Below are 20,818 nucleotides of genomic sequence, written 5' to 3'. Positions count from 1 at the left end.
CTCCTGCGTCTCAATGGCACATGGTTACTTGGTTAATTTTTAACATAGTAACTTATTCTGGGTATCTTGGTGAGTGGTGGAACCTGAGTGGGGAGTTGATAGGAATGTGAAGAGAATAAAATTGGATCAATGTAAGCGGAAACTGGATGGTTACCATGGACTCGGTTCCATCGGGTCTATTTCGGGACTGCATGAATTCTACCTTCATTTAAAAATATGTAAACCAATTATCTGGTTATTTTCATACTGCTCATTGTAGAAGCTTGTTGTGTGCAAATTAGGTGCCGTTCCTCACACATTTCAGGAGTAACTGTTTGGACAGGACTTAATTAGCTGGAGGGTATTATAGGATGTGCAGTGAATGCGAAAGCAGTCAAGTGCAGGCTTTTTGATGCTGGCATGAAGCTGTGCCATTGCACACAAAGTGAGTGGGATGTGCATGAGGTGCGATAAGGGTTATGTGCTCATTCGTGCCACCTTTTCTGTATCCAGGTGATGACAAAGCGGGAAGACCTGGTTGTTGCTCCAGCTGGTGTAACTCTCAAGGAGGCTAATGAAATTCTACAACGTAGCAAGAAAGGTCACAATGCTGTAATGATTTTCTTATTGGGTGTGGATGGGGCTGTGGGAGTGCTCTGGGCTTGGGGAGTGGGGTGGGTGCTTTTGTGGGAGAGAAAAATTCCAGGGAAACATAGCATAAATAGGATAGATTATCTTTCCCGGGGTGCAAATATCACCCCTCTAGAGGGCATAGCTTTAGAGGGAGGAATGTTTAAGGGTGATGTGTGGATAAAGTTTAAAGGAGATGTGCAAGTTTTTTTCTGCACAGAGTGGTGGGTACCTGGAACATTCTGGCAGGGGTGGTGGTTGAAGCAGATATGATAGTAGCATTTAAGAACCATTTAGATAAAACATAAACAACAGGGTATGGACAAGCACAGACAGATGCGATTAGTTTAATTTGTATCATGATCGGCACACACATAGGTGGAAGGGCCTGATGCTGTGCTGTACTATCATATCTTTTATATCTTCTATGTGCATGGGGAGGGGAGAAAGTCCATGGATGTAGTGTGATTGATGCATGTCCATGGTGAATGCTGTAGGGAGAGAGGCGAAGTGCTGCTGGCCTGTTCTTGAAGGCAGTGGGAGACAGGGTCCTGCCGTGGTTTTTGCTGTTGATGCCATGGCTGTGAACACCAGCCCCTGTGGTGGCTTAAAGTTTTTATTCCTTTCTTTCAGGAAAGTTGCCAATTGTTAATGACATGGATGAGCTGATCTCAATCATTGCACGGACAGACTTGAAGAAGAACCGAGATTACCCATTGGCGTCGAAAGACTCGAGGAAGCAGCTGCTCTGCGGCGCAGCAATCGGAACACGGGAAGATGACAAATATCGACTGGACCTGTTGATGCAGGCAGGGGTGGATGTTGTTGTGTTGGTAAGAACAAAGCAGGGATTTGTTGTGGAGAGATGTCAGCTGCAGCTAAGTGGTCAGCAAACTCCTTTCATGTCCACTCCTTGACAATTACACATTGACTCTTTGAGGTGCACTCTGCCTTCTGAATTCAAAGGTCATAGGTGAAGCTCCACTGTTGTCATTCCACCCGGAGTGCTGCACTCTTGCACATGTTCTCCTTCAGATGAACTGTTAAAACCACAGCCCCTTTTTATTTTCTCGTGACTAAAAAAATTATCTTGTTGAAGGAGATTGAAGGAAGCAATGTTAAACACACTGAGTTTTGTAATCTTTATTTGCTATTGCTTTCAGGATTCCTCACAAGGAAACTCAGTTTTCCAGATAAACATGATTCGATACATTAAACAGAAATATCCAGAGTTACAAGTGGTTGGTGGGAATGGTAAGTGAAAATCAACACTTTCTCCCTTTTGACCTTTGAAAGTCATTGGGTCAAACTCCAATTTAATCCTTTATTCAGAATAACATTTTGTCGCAGGGATTGTGCACGGATATGGCCAGATTGTTTCTTTGGACTAAATATCATTTCTTTGCTCATCTCTGTTTCACAACAGCAAAATTAGTTGATACCTTCTCTCCTCCAATTTCATAAATTAATAAGGAATCATATCATAATTGACTTGAACTTGAACTAATCATAATCTTCATTATTAGCCAAGTACGTTTTGCGACATATGAGGAATTTGATTTGCCATATAGTCATACCAATAAAAAGCACCAGAACATACAAAATATATTTTAACATAAACAGCCACCACAGTGACTCCTCCACATTCCTCACTGTGATGGAAGGCGAAAAAATTTTCAATCTCTCCCATCTTCGTCCTCCAGCGGTCGGGGTCCTCTAACCCTCCGTTGACGGGCTATCTTACTCCCATAGCCGTCGGGGCCTCTCCAGAGCCAATGCAACCTTCTCCAGCCGTCGGGGCGATCAAGCATTCCCCCATCTCAGCTCCCCTGCAGGGCTGGTCAAACGTCGTGCATCTTTTGGAGCTTCCCGACGTCTGTCTCTTACCCGAGGCTGCAAGCTCTTTGATGTTAAAGTCCGCAGGCCGTGATTGGAGTGTCGATCCCAGGCAAGGAATCGGCTTCGATGGTAAGTCTCCGCCCCGCGATGGGCATCAAAGTCGGTCCTGAACAAGGCCTCCAGCTCCATGATGTTCGTCCGCAGAGCGACCGGAGATACGATCCAGAAACAATCGTAACTTCGGCAAGTTAAGAGATTGAAAAAAACGTTTACCCCAACCCCCCACATAAAACAAACCAGAGAACATTAACACAAACTTTTAAAACACACTAAAAATAACAAAAAAGATGAAAAGGACAGACTGTAGGCAAGGCTGCCATCGAAGCGCCACCCGGTGGTAATAGGAGTAGAATTGGGCCATTTGACCCTTCAAGTCTACTTTGCCATTCAATCATGGCTGATCTATCTCTCCCTCCTAACCCCATTCTCCTGCCCTCCCCATAACTTCTGTACAAATCAAGAATCCATCTATCTCTTAAATATCCATTGTCTTGGCCTCCACAACCTTCTGTGGCAAAGAATTCCACAGATTCACCAACCCCTGACTAAAGTAATTTCCCCTCATCCCCTTCCTAAAAGAGCGACCTTTAATTCTGAGGCTATGACCTCTAGTTTGATACTCTCCCACTAGTGGAAACATCCTCTCCACATCCACTCTTTCCAAGCCTTTCACTATTCTGTATGTTTCAATGAGGTCCCCCCTCATTCTTCTAAACTCCAGCGAGTACAGGCCCAGTGCCGACAAACGCTCATCATTGGTTAACCTCATTTCTGGCACCATTCTTGTAAACCTCCTCCGGACCCTCTCCAGAGCCAACACAACCTTCTACAGATATGGTACTGTACACTGACAATGACAATTAAAATTGAATCTGAATGGTGCCCAAAATTGCTCACAATATTTCAAATGTGGCCTTCCTAGCACCTCGTACTGCCTCAACATTACATCCCTGTTTTTGTACACAAGCCCTCTTAAAATAAATGCTAGCATTGAGTTTGCTTTCTTTACTACCGATTCAACTTGCAGATGAACTGCATCAGCACTCCCAAGTCCCTTTGCACCAATTTCTGGATTCTCATCCCATTTAGAAAATAGTCTACGAACTTTATTCCTACTACCAAAATGCATGACTCCACTGTGCTACACAATATTCCATCTGCCACTTCTCTGCCCACTCTTTCAACCCTGTCCAAGTCATTTTGTAGAGTCCTTGCTTTATCTAGCTGCTCATCCACCTATTTTTATATCATCCACAAAATTTGCCACAAAGCCTTCAATCCCCTCGTCCAAATCATTAATATATAACGTGAAAAATAGCGGCCCCACCACCGACCGTTGTGGAATTCCACTAGTCACTGGCAGCCAACCAGAAAAAAAACCTTTTATTGCCACTCTTTGTCTTCTGCCATCCAGCCAGCCTGCTATCCATGCTAGTATCTGCCCTTTGATACCGTGAGCTCACATCTTCCTAAGCAGCCTAATGTGTGGTACCTTATCAAAGGCTTTCTGAAAATCTAAGTAAACCACATCTACTGATCTCCTTTGTCTGTCCTGCTATTTACTTCTTCAAAGAATTCCAGCAAATTTGTCAGGCAAAACCTCCGCTTCACTAAGCCATGCTGATATTGGCCTATTTTAGCAAACTTAACCTCATCCTTTATAATGGAAGACATGTTGGCCTTCATAACAACAGGATTTGAGTATAGGAATAAATAGGTCCTTCTGCAGTTGTACAGGGCCCTGGTGAGACCACATCTGGAGTATTGTGTGCAGTTTTGGTCTCCTAATTTGAGGAAGGACATCCTTGCTATTGAGGCAGTGCAGCGTAGGTTCACAAGGTTAATCCCTGGGATGGCGGGACTGTCAGATGAGGAAAGATTGCAAAGACTGGGCTTGTATTCACTAGAATTTGGATGGATGAGAGGGGATCTTATAGAAACATATAAAATGACTGGACAAGCTAGATGCAGGAAAAATGTTTCCAATGTTGGGCGAGTCCAGAACCAGGGGCCACAGTCTAAGAATAAAGGGGAGGCCATTGAGATGAGAAAAACCAACTGCGATGAGAAAAAGCGTTTTCACCCAGAGAGTTGTGAATTTGTGGAATTCTCTGCCACGGAAGGCAGCAGAGGCCAATTCACTGGATGAATTTAAAAGAGTTAGATAGAGCTTTAGTGGCTAGCGGAATCAAGGGATATGAGGAGAAGGCAGGCACGGGTTGTGGATGATCAGCCATTATCACAATGAATGGTGGTGCTGATTTGAAGGGCCAAATGGCCTGCTCCTCCACCTATTTTCTATGTTTCTATGACTAAAATCTTATCAACCGCTGAAGTCAGACTAATTGGCCTATAGTTCCCACTATTCTGCCTTGCTCACTTTTTGTGCAGCGGGGTAATGTTGGCAATTTCCCAATTATCTGGGACAACTCCTGACTAGTGATTCCTGAAATATCACTACCAATACCTCCACAATCTCTAAAGCTTCCTCTTTCAGAACCCTATTGGTGCATACCATCCGGCCCAGGTGACTTATCCACCTTCAGCCGTTTCAGCTTCCCAAGCACCTTCGTGGTAATAGCCACTCCACTAACTTCCACCCCCTGACTCTCTTGAATTTCAGGTACGTTGCTGGTGTCTTTCACTGTGAAGACTAATGCAAAAAAGTTATTCAACTCCTCTGCCATTTTTTTTATTCCCCCGTTATCACTTCTCCTGCATTATTCTCTAGTGGTCCAACATCCACTCTTGCCTCTCTCTTGCTCTTTATATAACTGAAGAAACTCTTGCTATCCTTTTGTATTATTGGCCAGCTTACCTTCGTATTTCATCTTTTCTCCCTGTATCGTCTTTTTAGTTACCCTCTGTTCTTTAAAATCTCTGGCTTCCCACTAATCTTTGCTATCTAAGATGCTTTCTCTTTTAGTTTCTCCCCACCCCAGATTTTCACTCTCCTTTTCCCTGCTCTCCCCTCTATTATGATGCCACTGATAAGGATTACTGATTAGGATCGCAGGCCTTTGGGAGAACCGATGTTTCCTTTGCTGTTGACCGCATTGCTTCTTTCTGTCTTTACAGTGGTAACTGCAGCACAAGCCAAAAACCTGATTGACGCAGGTGTGGATGCTCTACGGGTGGGCATGGGGTGCGGTTCAATCTGCATCACTCAGGAAGGTACGTCTGGGGAAGTTCTGTACAGGTACATTGGCTGGGATAACAGAACGAATCCGCCTTCATCTTAAATAGGAATCCAAACACAATCCAGGATTAAATAAATTAATGTGCACGTACTGGATACAAGGGTTGTCCTGTGCTTGAAGGTTCCGTTCCCACTGGTTTATACCACAGCAAACAGCCAGGCATCATTTAAAATTCATAATGTGGAAGAAAAAACTGGTGATAGTTGATTAATGGGGAGGAGGTGGAAATTCAGCCTGCTCCACGATCATGTGAAATTGTGGCTATTCTGCAACAATTACCATTATTTTTATTTTTTTACATATATTTATTTATTAGAAGTACAGTAAGTTACAGTAGTACAAGCCACATATATCTTATTACATTTATTGTACCCCTTCATTTTTTAAGCTTTAAGGAAAGATAGAAATAAAGAAAGTAAAGAAAGAAAGAGAGATAGTCGTGTTAGTGTAAAAGAGTGATCAAAAAGAAAAACCCATTAAACAAAGAATTAGAAGAAAGTTAAGAAATAGGCCATAGAAAAGAAAAAAAGAAAATGAAACACAAGCTCTATTATAAATACCGTGCAAAAAGGGATATACCAACTTCATATTTTCACCCCCCCTTACCAGAACCTGACACCATTTATTTTTTAAAGTATTGTTGCACCTTATACTTGTAGTAAGTCGATAAATGCAGACCACGTCTTTTGGAAGTGGTCTGATTTGCCGGCAAGGAGCAGTCTCGTATCTTCCAGGTGTAATGTTTCAAACATATTTGAGATCCACATATTTATTGTTGGAATAGGAGCGTTTTATCCAGAATTTAAGTATAAGCTTTTTTCCCGTTATTAACCCATAATTATATAAATTCCTTTGAAATACATTTAGTTCAGAGCTACCTTCCATTGTTCCAAAGATAATCCATTCTGCTTTTGGTATCAGTTTTATTTTAAATAATTTTGTGAAGATTTCAAAAATTTCAGTCTAGAATTTTTATACAAAAAACAAATGAGTGTGCTATAGTAGCTTCTTGAGATCGGCATTTATCACAAATAGGTGAGACGTTAGGAAAAAGTTTATTTATTTTGGTTTTTGAATAGTATAATCTATGTGAGATTTTAAATTGAATCAGAATGTGTTTTACGTTAATCGAGCATTTATGCACATATAGTAAATGTTTATCCCACCTCTCTTTTGAAATTTTTATAGCTAGTTCGTGTCTCTTCTAATACCGTCAGTTGATGGAATTTCTATATTTAGAATGATGTTATACAAGTATGATATTAAATTTGCTGATTCGGCTTTTGTCTTCATTGCTTCGTCCAGCAAATCTGGTGACATATTATAATAATCTTGTGTATATTTTTTCAGATAATCACATATTTGAAAATATTTAAAATAGTGATTATTTCTCAAATTATATTTTAATTGTAAATGTTGGAATGATAATAATTTTCCAGTTTCATACAAGTCTCCGGGTATTTTAATTCCTATTCTTTCCCATTGTGTGAATGATTTGTCTATAATAGAGGGTTTAAACAACGGGTTATTAACTATTGGAGATAAAAGAGATACATTTCTTAATTTTAGATTATATTTTATTTGTTGCCAAGTTCTAATTGTACTATGTATAATTGTAATTTTATTGTATTTTGTGTTATTCAGGTTCATTGGTGAGGGGAGGATCGCTCCAATATTGCAAGGGGAGCAGTCCTCTCTCTCCAATACAATCCAATCCACCTGTTGGGCAGAATTGTCCAGCAGGTGAATCATATTTTTGATATTTACTGCCCAATAATAGTACCTAAAGTTAGGGAGCGCTAAACCGCCCAATACTTTGGGTTTGCTCAAGTGTGTTATTTGTATTCTGTGGGATTTATAGTCCCATATAAAATTTGTAATGTCTGAGTCCAGTTTTTTTAAAAACCTTTTTGGTAGGTATATAGGAATTGATTGGAATAGGTATAGAATTTGTGGTAAAAAGGTCATCTTTATAACATTTATTCGACCTATTAAAGACATCGGAAGCGTTTTCCAGAATTTGATTAAAGTATTTAATTTCTTAAGCAGGGGACTATAATTTGCATTAAACATAGCTTGATATTTTCTAGTGATTTCAATTCCCAAATATTTAAATTTTTCTGTAGCTATTTTAAAAGGGAATTTTAAGAGGTGTGTTGAGTCTTTCGGTTTTATTGACATAATTTCACTTTTATTCCAATTTATTCTGTAGCCTGAGAAAGATCCAAAATCATCTATTAGGTTTAATATATTTGGTTTACTAATTTGGGGTTTTGTGATGTACAATAATGCATCGTCTGCGTAGGAATGTTGAAATGACTCTTTGTGGAATTGTTGAAATATTGCCTACAGGCATTAGCTGCCTCATTTGTTAAGGATTTCAAATCGAATTGGCCACTGCACAATCAACTGAGAACATCCCCATAGATCTTATTATGGAAGAACAACTTTGATGAAACAATTGTTTGGGCCTAGTCATGTCCAAAGGAGCTCCTGCAGTGATGTCTTATGGCTGGAATTATTGATCTCCACCAAGCACAGTAATGCCGACCAAGATGTCCTATTTACACGAGTCCAACCTTACAAGAGTCCAACCTGCCTATATCCTTCTTTGAGATAATGATCACATGAGAAGGGAGAACTTCTGAAGTGATCTCAAAGTACATATATTTAAGGAGATAAATAATAGATCTTTATTAACCTCCTTAAAAATATCCAGGCAAAAAATATGGGGAAGGGGCAGGGATAAGATTTTGTGATATAGGGTCAGCCATGATCAGATTGAATTGGGAGACTGGCTTGAAAGGCCGATTCCTCTATTTTTAGCTTCTGTTACATATATAAATTATACACAATGTAGCCGGAGATGATGTTGGGAATTGAGCCCCATGTCAGGAGTGTACAACAAGGGACTGTTGCTCTTTGCTCCAGATAGTGTCAAGCTTGTGATTGTTTAACATCATCTTGCATTTATGTAAAATATCACCAATCCCAGGGCCACACCAATCCCTGGGTGGCAGTTCAGCTTGGTTAACTCTCTTCCATTATCCTGCTGATGAAATGGTGATTCTTTTAGGTGGGGTCAGGCAGTAGAGGCAGGAGTTTTCCCTCTCCGCTTGTCCTAGTGCACTAGGCATTACTTGAGTTGCAGTTGATCTAGGAGGCCAGCAATGATTCAGCTCGGGTTTCTGTTCAGGTCATGTGTGATCCAATAGGGCTAGAGTCTGATCTAATAAGCATGATTTGTTTCCATTGCAGTTATGGCTTGTGGAAGACCTCAGGGTACTGCAGTGTACAAAGTGGCTGAATATGCTCGTCGGTTTGGTGTCCCGGTCATTGCAGATGGTGGAATCCAGACAGTCGGGCATGTGGTGAAGGCTCTGGCCTTAGGAGCTTCAACAGGTATCTGCTCATTATTCAATTTGCCCATGCTTTGTCAAGGCATGCAATTTTTTTTTAAAAAAGGACATTTTTCAATGTTTAAATTTCACAAGGCTTTGTATGCCTATATTAAAAACGAGGGTAAACAGGGAGAAGGTAGTACTGCTCAAGGATAAAGGAGGGCTTTTTGGTTTGAGTCGGGGTGTAGGTGAGGTACTAAACGAGTTAGAAACTCCAGTACTTGTGTACTAAACAAGTACTTTGCACTATTTTCACCAAGGAGGTGTTGCTTACAAGGTTGCTATTTATTGCCTTTCCCTTAATGCCCTTGAAAAAGTGGTTGCTCTGAAACGGCTCTCACATTATTGGGAGGGAGTTTCAAGGTTTGCATCCAACAATGGTAGTAAAGTGATGTACTTCCAAATGGAGACGATGGGGGTAGCATGCAACTGATGGTTTTCAAATCCGTGAAGTCCTTGTCTAGGTGATGTAGGTGTTGTTGGAGTTGTGTAAGTGAGCAATTCAGCACATTTTGTAGATGGTATACAGTGTATACCAATGACGGTAGAAATTATGTTTTGGAAAAATTTGCAAAGCATCAACCAAATTGCCTTTCCTGGATGGCATTGCTCATCGTGGATGCCCAGTTTTGAGCAGCCAAATGTGTAGTTGGTCAATGGTGCACCACTCGATAAAATGGAGGGTTTTCTTAACGTTAAGATGGGACCACAACGACTGTGCAGTGGTTACTTTATCAAGTACTTGTATCCAAACTAAACATCTGCCAGAGGTGGATGGATGAAACCTCGATTAAGTTGACTTATACCTTGTGTTGGTTCACTGTCCACTTGCCACAGACCCAGTCTGGATGATATGTCAGCAGCATTTGACCTAATCAGTAGGTAATGGCGCAAATAGCCCATGCTAGGTGATGAACATTGAAGTCCCCACCCAAAGTACCAACCGTGCCATTGCCATTTTCTGTCCTTCTTTCAAGTATTGTTCAACATGGAGAAGCACTGTCTCATCATCTGAGAGATGTGATAATCAGGAAGGTTTCCCTTTCCTGGTTTGACCTGATGCCATGAGACTGCATGGGGTTTAGAGCTAGTCACTCCTTCGTCTTTATCTGCCATCTCCTCTGGTGGATATATTCTGCTGCTCGGACAGGGAGTATGATGGATATTTCTGGCACATAGTTATACTGGATTATACCTTAAAGATATTGTCAAATAATTGTTTGGCTAGCCTGTGATTCAATTCTCTAAATCTAAACACCATTCCCTAGATATTTGTAGGAATGCATCCAAGGCCTTCCAAGAGGAAAATATGTTTGGAAATGAGCTAATAAGGGCTATGGTCTGAGTTTTCAGGGGCAGAAATTGGTGTATTTAAAGGAGGCATGATATTTGAATAAAGGAAATAGTTAACCGTATCAGTTAAGTTTGAGCTAGGAAGACGGTACGCTGTTTAAGAAATGGTATCTAGGGACGAGGAGTCACCTCTAGGATACAATGAGCTTTGAAAGAAACTAGTTATGATGCAAGTTCAGTACCACAGCGATGGGGAAGCATTGGGGCACGCTCAGCTTGACGGGCTGAAAGTAGAGAGATAAGAACCAAGAGTGCACAAATGGATGGTGTCAATCATTTTGGCCATCTGTTGAAGAGGGAGGAAGGAGCTTCAGGGATAGGTCTAAGAAAACTAGAGGTGAAAGGTCAGTGGTTTATACACCAGGTGACCCTGCAGTGTTGATACAAATTTACATCATTTATCACATACAAGATCTATCTTCCGGATTTGGCCGATTGTGTAAATGATTCACTTGCTAACTCATTTCTGCTCTGGGATGCTTGAATCTTTAATTTTGAAATCCTGATTTGCAGTTGATAGGTCAAATGGTAATGTCAAATTTGTGTTTGATAATTTTACCCAAAGATGTAAAAGGGATGTGCAGAACTGATAGCAATGTGGAGATAAGTCTTAAGTAAATTTGATTCGAGGAGTAAAATGGCTTTTTCTTTTCCCATTTTCTGTATTTAACGTCCTGTATCATTGCTTTTCGCATGCATTGCAGATAAGGTGGGATATAGGTAGAACTTAACTCACCAGGGAAAGCTCAATGCCTCAATAAGTTAATGTCAGCTCTTTCTTTACTTTTCTTTATTTCCACTCCTCCTTTCTTTCACATTCTCCAACCCTTCTCTCTCACCCTTCCCTCTCAGTGATGATGGGTTCATTGCTGGCAGCTACCACGGAGGCCCCAGGCGAGTATTTTTTCTCTGATGGAGTGAGGTTGAAGAAATATCGTGGCATGGGGTCACTGGACGCAATGGAGAAAAGCACAAACAGTCAGAAACGATACTTCAGGTAAGTTTGGGACCAACTGTCATGGACCAGGAGGCTGTGGCAGGGTGATATCTTTGTCTGCTGAGGTCAGGTTGATTCCCAAGTCCCATCCTCTCTGAAAGTAGCTGCAGTCTGTATCTGTACTGATTTATTTTAACTTAATTGTTAAGTGTGATTCAATTTAAAAAACACCGTAATCTTTGGCGAGAAAACCCTCACATCTGACAGATATGTACCTAGGTAAGTTAGATCACCCCATATCTGCCAGGTCCCCTCACCCTTAGAGTGTATGATGTTTTGAAAGAATGACCTGCCTTGTGATCGTTAAAGAAACATTAAGTTAAATCTGATGTCACGTTCGTTTTTTTTACCCCTGAGTTACTGCGGAAAATAGTGTTACATCCTTGCAGAGCCCTTATTCAGCAGAGACTGGTCATAGAAGGCTGGAGAAATGTTGCCTCCTTTCAATCCCATACTTGTCCTTAATACTGATTCTGTCTTCTTGTGTGTAGTGAAGGTGATAAGGTGAAGGTGGCCCAAGGAGTTTCGGGATCAATTCAGGACAAAGGATCAATCCACAAGTTTGCACCGTACTTGATTGCAGGAATACAACATGGATGCCAGGATATTGGAGCCAAGAGCCTCTCCATCCTTCGGTGAGTTCTCCTTACCTGTGTTTTCTCCTTACCTTTAGCATATTCATTATTGTTTCTCCGTTAAAATAGAAAGAAACAATTGATTCAAATTGGGGGAAAAAAACTAATGAGGTAGTCATTTTAAGGCCCTAGGTAAAGCCCCCCAGTTTTCCTAGATTTTCTCTGATAATTTGAATATTTTGCAAGCTTGCTTGACTGCAGAAGATGATGGAAAGGTTTTCTTATGATATTACAAACCAGCATGAGTGTGGGCTGGCTTGATGGGCAAGTTGGTCTTCCAAACAGACATCTTCCATTTAATGGTGATTCAGTTTAATATAGTGGGGCAGTTGACTGGGACTGTGGAGAAGAAAAGGAGGTTTTCACAACACTCCTGCTTCAGATGATTCTGTTCTGAAAATTTGGACAAAACACCGTCAATACCTCCTGATCTCATATCACCCACCAACTCTTCATAATCTATTTGCCCTATTGCCTGTTTTTCAGGTCAATGATGTACTCAGGGGAGCTGAAATTTGAGAAGAGAACCATCTCCGCTCAGGTAGAAGGAGGTGTACATGGTCTGCATTCGTAAGTCTTCCAACATGTCTCCATTCTTTCTATCTGCTTTCATTTCTGCTTTTAGTGGTGGATTAGTGGCAGCCCATCCTCATGATCATGTAACCTTAGCCAGAATGGCAGACTTGCCGAATTGATCCCTTTGTTCCAGCAACAATTGAGAGAGGGGAGGAATATGTTCTCTGACTAACTTGAGGGGCAGTACAAACATTGAACTCATTGTTAGGCACCAGTTTGACCTTGTTCTCCTTGTCATTGATAGAGACGAAGTAAACTTCAGCAGTACTCCTCCCTCAGTGTGATGTCATTTCACTTGTTTCTCATTTTCCCTTCTTAGTACCCCTGCATTCCTTTTCTCTACTTGTAGCTGCCGGCTGCCCACCCAGGCAGGCCAACCTCACCTTTACTCCCTGGCACAACTGTCCTCTCGATGTGTCCTCTCGAAGTGTGCATGCCCACATTCAACCCACCTTCCATGTTTTAAAATATTTTTCAATGCAATAACCACAAATGTGGCAGTCAGTCTGAGCACTTGGGGTATACCACTTGAGCCCTGTGTATACCACTGTCATTGGCAAAATATAATGTTGTAATGCTGACTGAAAAAGATATTGATCAGAACTTTGAAGGAATGCTCCTGGTCCTCTTCAGATAGTGTCATGGAATAGTTTCTTTGGCGTTGGTTGGATCCATTTACCAGAGCAGAATGAGTCTCAGCATAACATCTTTTCTGCACCGATGTATAGGCTTAAATAATGTGCATCCCTCTGAAATGGGCTTTCAACCTTAATCTGGTTCTTGTCAGAATGCATCTAGCAGAGCAATGAACAAAATATGATTATACAAACAATTGTTCTGACCTGATTCAGTGGCTACTTCCGAACAATCTTCTGGGTACTTTATTTATCTGAATCAGTATTTATAAAGGAAACACTTTGCGTATTGGAGCTGGTTCATTCAGCTGCGGCGGATGATGGTCATTTGACTGTTCCCTTGGTATACTTAATTTTGGGAAGGTGGATGGATTATATGAATAGGTGGACAGTCCTGGTGTATGGTGGAGACACCTGTCTTGACGGGTGTAGTGTCTTTTTGATTCCAGGAAGGTGCACTGCAAGGAAGGAGTGGAAATTATTCAGGATCACCTGCACACCAAACTCCCTTTCCTTTAACAGCAAATGATGCTATCTCTAGGATCACCTAAAGTGCATGTAAATTGCTTGGCAACCATCTTCTGCTCATACGCATAGTAAATCAGGGTCACTGCTATGTAGGGTGTCAATAGTTTTACATTCTCCAGCTTCGTGAATTGGTAAATTTATTCTTGCTATGAGTGCATCAGGTGCTGCAATCTCCTCTCTTCTATGAAACCTTACAAACCAGTGGCCTTGATTATAATACGAAAGGAGCTATGGGGCATGAGCTGTTTTCACCTGATATACTGTACCTGGCAGTTACATGTTAAGCTAGAGCTGTATTTTGCCATGATGGCAATTTTATCCACGCATTTTTCTTTTTCTTTCTCTCTTTTGCTCATGCAATCACGTATCAGATACACATTTTTACCATGTAAGTAAACCATCATAACCAAACATTGATTAATAGATTACTAGCATCCTAAATAGTTTCTGCCACAGAACGTTACTGAACAATTTTTCTACCCTGTATTTGAATGTTTGGTGACGCAACAAGTCCCCAGCTTGAAGTTTGGCTGCATGGAATATGGGGTTGTGCCTTTGGACTTGCAACACTCTGGGCTCAGCCCTTGGTCTGGGTCGCTTTGTCAATGGGGAGTTTGTCAAATGGTCTCAGTGCCTACAAGACAATGGAGCTTAATGGGCCTGTCCCACTTAGCCAATATTTCAGCAGACTGAAAAACCAGGAACTGGAACGGCGACTGTCATAGTGGACAAAAACACACGCGCATGCGCACGGCGGGGAGCGCTGTCTGAAATTCACACGGTGCAAAGCCAAGGTGAAGCAGACACACACCGCGATTAACAAGAAGGTTGGCGCTGTAATTAAGACGATTAGCACAGTGTACGGTAAGTCCTTTAAAAGAGATGGGGGGGGCAGAAGGAATGGATACAACTTTTAAGAAGTCAGATAACCTTTAATAAGCCAGAGATAACACAGCTGTGAAGTTCAGCGGAGATTTAACGTTGCCGGTCGGTTCTGAAAACTCCTGCTTATGGTTTTTTTCCCCCAATAAGTCAATGAAAATGACCGGTCAGCAAAGGCGATTAACTAAAACTACCTACGAATACCTCGACTACCTACAACTACCTGGCGACCGCACTACAACTGCACCTACGACTACAGGATTATCGATTATCTCCGTGGCAACCAATTTTGACACGTGTTGAAAAATTTGCGACGACCATGCTGAGGCTAGTTCCCAGAATGCGGGAACTCCTCGTAACCGTGAAGGAGACTCACCAGAAACCACCAGCGAACATGTGGTGAGCGCAGGCTCCTGCCCTCGCCTAAAAAGTCGCCTAAGTGGGACAGGCCCATTACTTTAAATGTTTGAAGAAATGTGAGCCTGAAGAAGAGTCTTGACATGAAAATGTCTCCATGTTATCCAGTGATGCTACCTGACTAGCTGGGTTACTTCAGCATGTTGTCTCTTTTTTAAACTGTCCTCTACTGTGTTTTTTCATATAATGAGAGGTTTTAAGATCTGGTATATCAGTGAGTACCCATTGAGAATTCAGCATTGTGTTTTGTGAAATCTTCAAATTGTACCCATGTGACCCCTGGAAAAATTCAGTGGCACCTTTTCAAGGTGGTGTTCTGGCAAACATTATGCCTTTGTATAACCCTGAAGAACAGAGTATCCTCGTGTCTTTGAAGTGACTTCTGTTTCTTGAACATTTGGGATAATCCTGCTTCCTTTGCAGTAGTGGCAGTTGGTTATTCTCAGGGTAATTAGGTCTGCCCATTGCAAAGCTGGAATAAAAACGGGTAAGTCTTTCTGTTCCTCTGCAACTCTCTGATGTCAATCTAGTCTTCCTCCATCACATATCTCCTATCAGCCCTCTTTCATTGCTGACCTTCTGATTTCTCACTAATCCGTCAAAGCTATTGATGGTGGCCGTGATCCCTTTCACCCCATCTCACATTTCATCCAATGCCTAACAATTCCTGAAGTGTGATACAGAGAGCCCTCCCCCACCAATCCTTGACCAAGGCCCTCCTATCTTACTCACAGTTCAAGCCCCAATTCTACTTCCATTCTGTCCCAACGGTTCAATTCTCTGAGACACTCCGTGAGCACTTAAGCTCCACCCACTGGTGTCCTTCCCCCAACTGCCATTAACCCAATGTTCTGCCAAGATTCTTGACCGTGATCTTGGGCCCTAAACCTCAGCCATAATCCTGCTTCGCCCAGGTCTCTCCATCACTTCCACTGAACACACTACAAACCTGTTTAGGTCTATGGTCACCATCTATTCTGAACTCATCCTTGTTCTCCGTTTCTAGACATTTAGCAAAACTGCAAAGCCCATGAGTTACTTCCAGGGCAACTAAAGCTTGCAGTGGGATACCTTTTCACCAAAACAAACAGTAACACTTACCACAAAGTCAGTCTCATACATTGGTATACATGTAAGCGTGCTAGAATTTGCCATTTTTACTTTGTCCGCCCAGTATCATACTTGTGCTGACTGCTGGAACAAAAGAGAAAGAATGAAAGAACTTATGTAAATTATGCTCACTATGCTTCAAAGGATCATCTCACTGTGCTTCAAAGGTTTCAGATCATTATCAATTGCAGTCACTGTGGTAAAGGCAGATACAATGAAGTCCTGCAGATGGCAGTGCAATGAACAACTAGTTGGTTGACAAAGTGTTGCAATTGATGGTTGATGCTGCCGCGTCCTCTCGTCCTTCCTCCACTTCCAATATATATAAACATATAAAAATATATCCATCTGAAGACTACTGAATGGTCAATAGATGAAAGGTCAGAGGATAAATGGCCTTTCCTCCTGACTGGAATAGTGATGTGCTGATTTTCCAGGGATCCCATGATTACATTCTTTTTTTTCTTTCAGTTACGAGAAGCGGCTTTACTGAAGAAGGGAGTGTTACTCACCAGACCATGGCTCCCAACGTTCCATCCCTATTGGCCGTCAAACAGCAAAGGCACCCTTGAACATCTTCCTCTGCCTGTTGAACTGAAGCAGCTGCCCTGTTTTGCGCCTTCTGGCTTGTGACGCACACTTTTTTTTACTTTTGTGTTTGGACTTTTGTATCTTAAGCTGTGAAGAATATAGTCAGAGAGGAAAAGAGCAACACAACAGCTGCCTCACCAACAAGACTAAGTTACTGGCGTGATGGGCTCCTATGTGCTTGTTATTTATCCATGGTCTGGATACAATTCTGGCACCTAGCTTTTACAGCAAGATTTCACTTCCATCGTTTCACTCAACAATCGGACTATAATTTTGTTTTTGTCGTCAAAATTGTTAATTTCTGCTTTAATTAAAAAATAATAATTTTGATGGCGAAAAACAACATTTGTGTCCCGTCCAAATGACCAGTGTTGTCAAGAGGTGGATACAGAGAGTGTGGTTAATATTTTGACCTTGTCAGAAACACCAATGCTGCATGAACTTAGCTAATCAAGCAGCACATGATGGCAGAGTTCTACCAGAACATCTGATTTTGTTTCAAGCATCTGCAGTTTTGTGTTTTACACTCTTTGTCATTTAATACTCAATGGTTAATGCATTACTGCAACTGCTAGAAATTATTTATGTTTAACCACCTCCCTGCTGCACAGCAGAACATGACATGGGTGGTGGGATAGGAGAGGATTGTGGGCCTTGGGTGGGAGTTGGAAACTATTTCTGCTTTCTGGACACTTGGTGAGCTTCCAAAGTAGGATTCCATTAAGTATTTGAGGTCGCATCACACAGACCAAGTGCAGAAAAGGGGAGTTGTGATCGGTCTCTACTCCTCACAAAGCATGCCATCGTTCGGCTCGGCTACACTTGTGTGGCTATTTCCTATGATGCCCCGGACTGGACCTCATGGGGCATGTCCCAGCTTTGTTTACTTGAACTGTAGGAAAATCCATCAGAATAAATGAACGCGTTGTGACTTGCCTTCTTTTGCTCATTCAACTTCTCTCTTCCCCATCCTTTATTCACCAACTAGCAATCTTCCACTCAGTTACAAATGCTCAGACCAAAAGTCAGGATGCTTCAGTGTATTATCCACAAGTCTGGGTACGGCAATCTAGGCTGAGGCTAGGAGGAAGAACTCCATTCATGATGCTTACTGTTGGACAAAGCTTCATAAAAAATATTTTGCAAATCAATGCCTGTATAAAACAAAATCTGAGGTGGAGCAAAATGGAATAAATGCTTTTGGTTTTGAGATATTTTTACTTGTCATTAGCCTTTCAGTAAATCTAGAAAAATCTTAATGCTGAAAATCCCTTTGGATGCTGAGCCCATATTCTGGAAATTTTAGTTCACAGCTTTGCACATCTAATTCAGCACTATAAATAGAAACAGAGTTCTGGAAATTTAAGAAATATAAGCAGTTACTGTAGAGAAATGTTGAGGTACTTGTGTTTCCAGATTCTGTTGGATCCAGCACCTTTGTCTTGCAGCTGAATTCCATTTAAATCACCAGTCTTGTTTGGAGGAGCCAGAGGCAGCTTGTGTAGGACAAGTATATTGCAATAGGGAAACTGTGGGCAAACGTAGAAGGTGCTTAACCTATAACAGGTGTAAGTGGAACAAAATGTGGTGTTTTCTTCCACACTGACCTGTCACCTACAGCTTGTAGCTAGAGGAAAGGCCATTGTTTGGAGCTCCTTACGTCTTAATTCTCAGAACATTAATCCAGTCACCTCCTTAACATGGGGCAGTTGGTGTAGTTTTCCTATAGCCCTTGAGATGGGAAGCTCTACTCCCTTTTGGGTAATGCCTTCTAATGCAGCAAAATAAACCAAAGGTACTCTAAAAGGAGTGCAACCAGATGACATTTGACATTTAAATAACATTAAGGGAATGTTAACGAAATGTTGTGACTGACCAAAAGATGAATCTTAAGAGGTGAAGATTTAGTGTGCACATTTAGAGCTGGGGGCCTAAACAATCGAAAGGGCAGGCTGCTAATGCAGATGTTACATGTAGAGATGCACTGCAGGCCAAACAGGTGAGGTGCATGGGTCGGCGGGCTGTAGGATTGAAAAAGAATGCAATGGAAGTGAGGGTATTGGGAAGGATTGCAATATAGAAATCTGATTATTTTTTATTAAATGTCTGAAATTGTTGCCATTGGAGTTTTAAGGTAATAATGTGGATACTGATTCCAAGAATAGTGGACAAGGAGTTTAGTCCAATGTTAAAATGTCAGTACAAAACTACAAATGAATTATGCAATCGTAAGAAATTTTGCAATCAGAAGAACCAAAGAATCAAATGGCAAGCTCCCACTGTCTTTATGCACAAGCACCGGTGATACCACTGGTCTCTCAGTCTTTATGCGCTATTTATTATGGATATTTTTGTGTGCTGGATAATTATCACCAGGCGTTGGAGTCTGGAGATGAGATAAATGTGCCCATCAGGTGATGTTTCAGATGAGCAGTACCCACCTGTTCTGCCAGCAAGACGTAGGGTTTAGCAACATTTGAAATAAAATGGGTTTCTGGTATCCTGGCCAGTATTTATCATACAAGTAACATCACCAAACAAATAGATGAGCTGGTTGCTTGCTAAGCGCACATGTACTTTCAATACAGAGCTGTACCTAGGATGTTCTGGGTCTGAGATGCATTTTGTAAATTCCTATTATCATTTTTTCACCCTTTTATTACTAAAATATGATGAATTGTCCTGACAAAGATGCTTAAGGTGTGTTTATATCTCTTCCCCAGTGACTCCTTATTCAGATATCTTCATTCATTCAGGATAGGATAATCAAGAATATTAGTAGTAGAGTCCGTACAACTAATCTAGAGTTTGGAGTGACATACTTAAAATCCTTGGGTTAATGGGAAGAAAGTTGCATGGGGAAGGTCAGTCCAAAGTGCGAGTTCAAGTTTCTTATGGGATTTGAAGTCATGTTTTGTAACCCACGGGCATAACTGGCCCCATCAAATCAAGTTGGCATCTAAACAGAACTGGGAAGTAGATTAAATTATAGATTAATCCAGAATGAAGCCCTTCAACCCAGAAGGAACCATTTGGAGTCAATCCCTATGTTTTCCCATAGCTCACCAAAATATACCCTTTCAATAATTTGGTGCAAGTTATTTAATTTGCTTCTACTACCCTTTAGGTCAGTACATTCCAGGTTGTAACAACTGACAGTTTTTTTTAAAAAAGCATCTCCTTATTTTTTTGCCAAATATGTAACTTGAAGGTGTGCTTCGTGCCACTGGAAATATTTCCCCCTTTTCATCAACCCTTGCATTAAATCTTCCTCCAATGTTTTTGTAGTGTATATGAATGTGAGTATACCGTTATATATTGTGCATGTGATATGAATGTTGATATGTTGTTATCAGCCACTGCCAGTAGTTGACAACCTTCAATAAAGGATATACTTTGTTGGTAGCTCTGTCCTTGCTACTTGCCTCGGTGAAGAGCAACACAAATGATTAGTTTGTTATTGAAGTTTGAGTTTAGTTTATTGTCATGTGTACCAAGGTGCAGTGAAAAGCTTTTGTTGCGTGCTAACCAGTCAGCGGAAAGACAATACATGATTAATTGCTACTTGAGAGTATCAGGGTATTAATCAAGTGTGAGGCAATAGCACAGGGAATTCACTAGATTAATTGATAATGATTGCAGGCAGCAGAGGTGGATAGATTTGTGTCCTTGAAGTCTCAGCCATTTGTTCTGTAAATGGAAGATGTTTCTGAACATGAACAATATCATTGAGATCCACAGAGAGAGGACAGAATCAAGAAATGCAGTTGTGCACAAAAAGGGAAGGTAATACTGTTTTTATTAAATAGACAAAGTGCTGGAGAAGCTGGTTCAGGCAGCATCTCCAATGAACATGGAAATGCAATGTTTTGGGTTGGGACCCTTTTTTGTTTACCAGCATCTGTATTTTCTTGTGTCTACAAGGTTGTACTGTTGCTGAGAGTAGATTCGGCAACATATAAGACTTTTAAAATTTGTTGGCAGA

General features: G+C 41.2%; 1 protein-coding gene across 2 annotated transcripts in view; it reads left to right on the top strand.

Annotated features, from left to right (window-relative positions):
• Positions 1–18,045, top strand: part of impdh1b (IMP (inosine 5'-monophosphate) dehydrogenase 1b) — a 32,604-nt gene extending 14,559 nt beyond the window's left edge. Inside the window, exons 6-15 of one of the 2 annotated variants that reach the window (XM_055653276.1) lie at positions 493–580; positions 1,243–1,442; positions 1,773–1,863; positions 5,587–5,682; positions 7,353–7,451; positions 8,967–9,110; positions 11,315–11,459; positions 11,951–12,094; positions 12,581–12,664; positions 16,714–18,045. In XM_055653276.1, the coding sequence (XP_055509251.1) occupies positions 493–580; positions 1,243–1,442; positions 1,773–1,863; positions 5,587–5,682; positions 7,353–7,451; positions 8,967–9,110; positions 11,315–11,459; positions 11,951–12,094; positions 12,581–12,664; positions 16,714–16,735 (1,113 nt within the window). In that variant the 3' untranslated portion in view covers positions 16,736–18,045. The remainder of the gene's footprint in view (positions 1–492; positions 581–1,242; positions 1,443–1,772; positions 1,864–5,586; positions 5,683–7,352; positions 7,452–8,966; positions 9,111–11,314; positions 11,460–11,950; positions 12,095–12,580; positions 12,665–16,713) is intronic. The other variant, XM_055653278.1, reaches the window with a different exon arrangement.
• Positions 18,046–20,818: the final 2,773 nt, after the last annotated feature.

The sequence above is a fragment of the Leucoraja erinacea genome, chromosome 22, assembly GCF_028641065.1.
Source record: "Leucoraja erinacea ecotype New England chromosome 22, Leri_hhj_1, whole genome shotgun sequence".
In the NCBI taxonomy this organism is placed as follows: Eukaryota; Metazoa; Chordata; class Chondrichthyes; order Rajiformes; family Rajidae; genus Leucoraja; species Leucoraja erinaceus.
The sequence above is the reverse complement of the archived record's forward strand: the minus strand, read 5'-3'. Positions and strand labels throughout refer to the sequence as shown.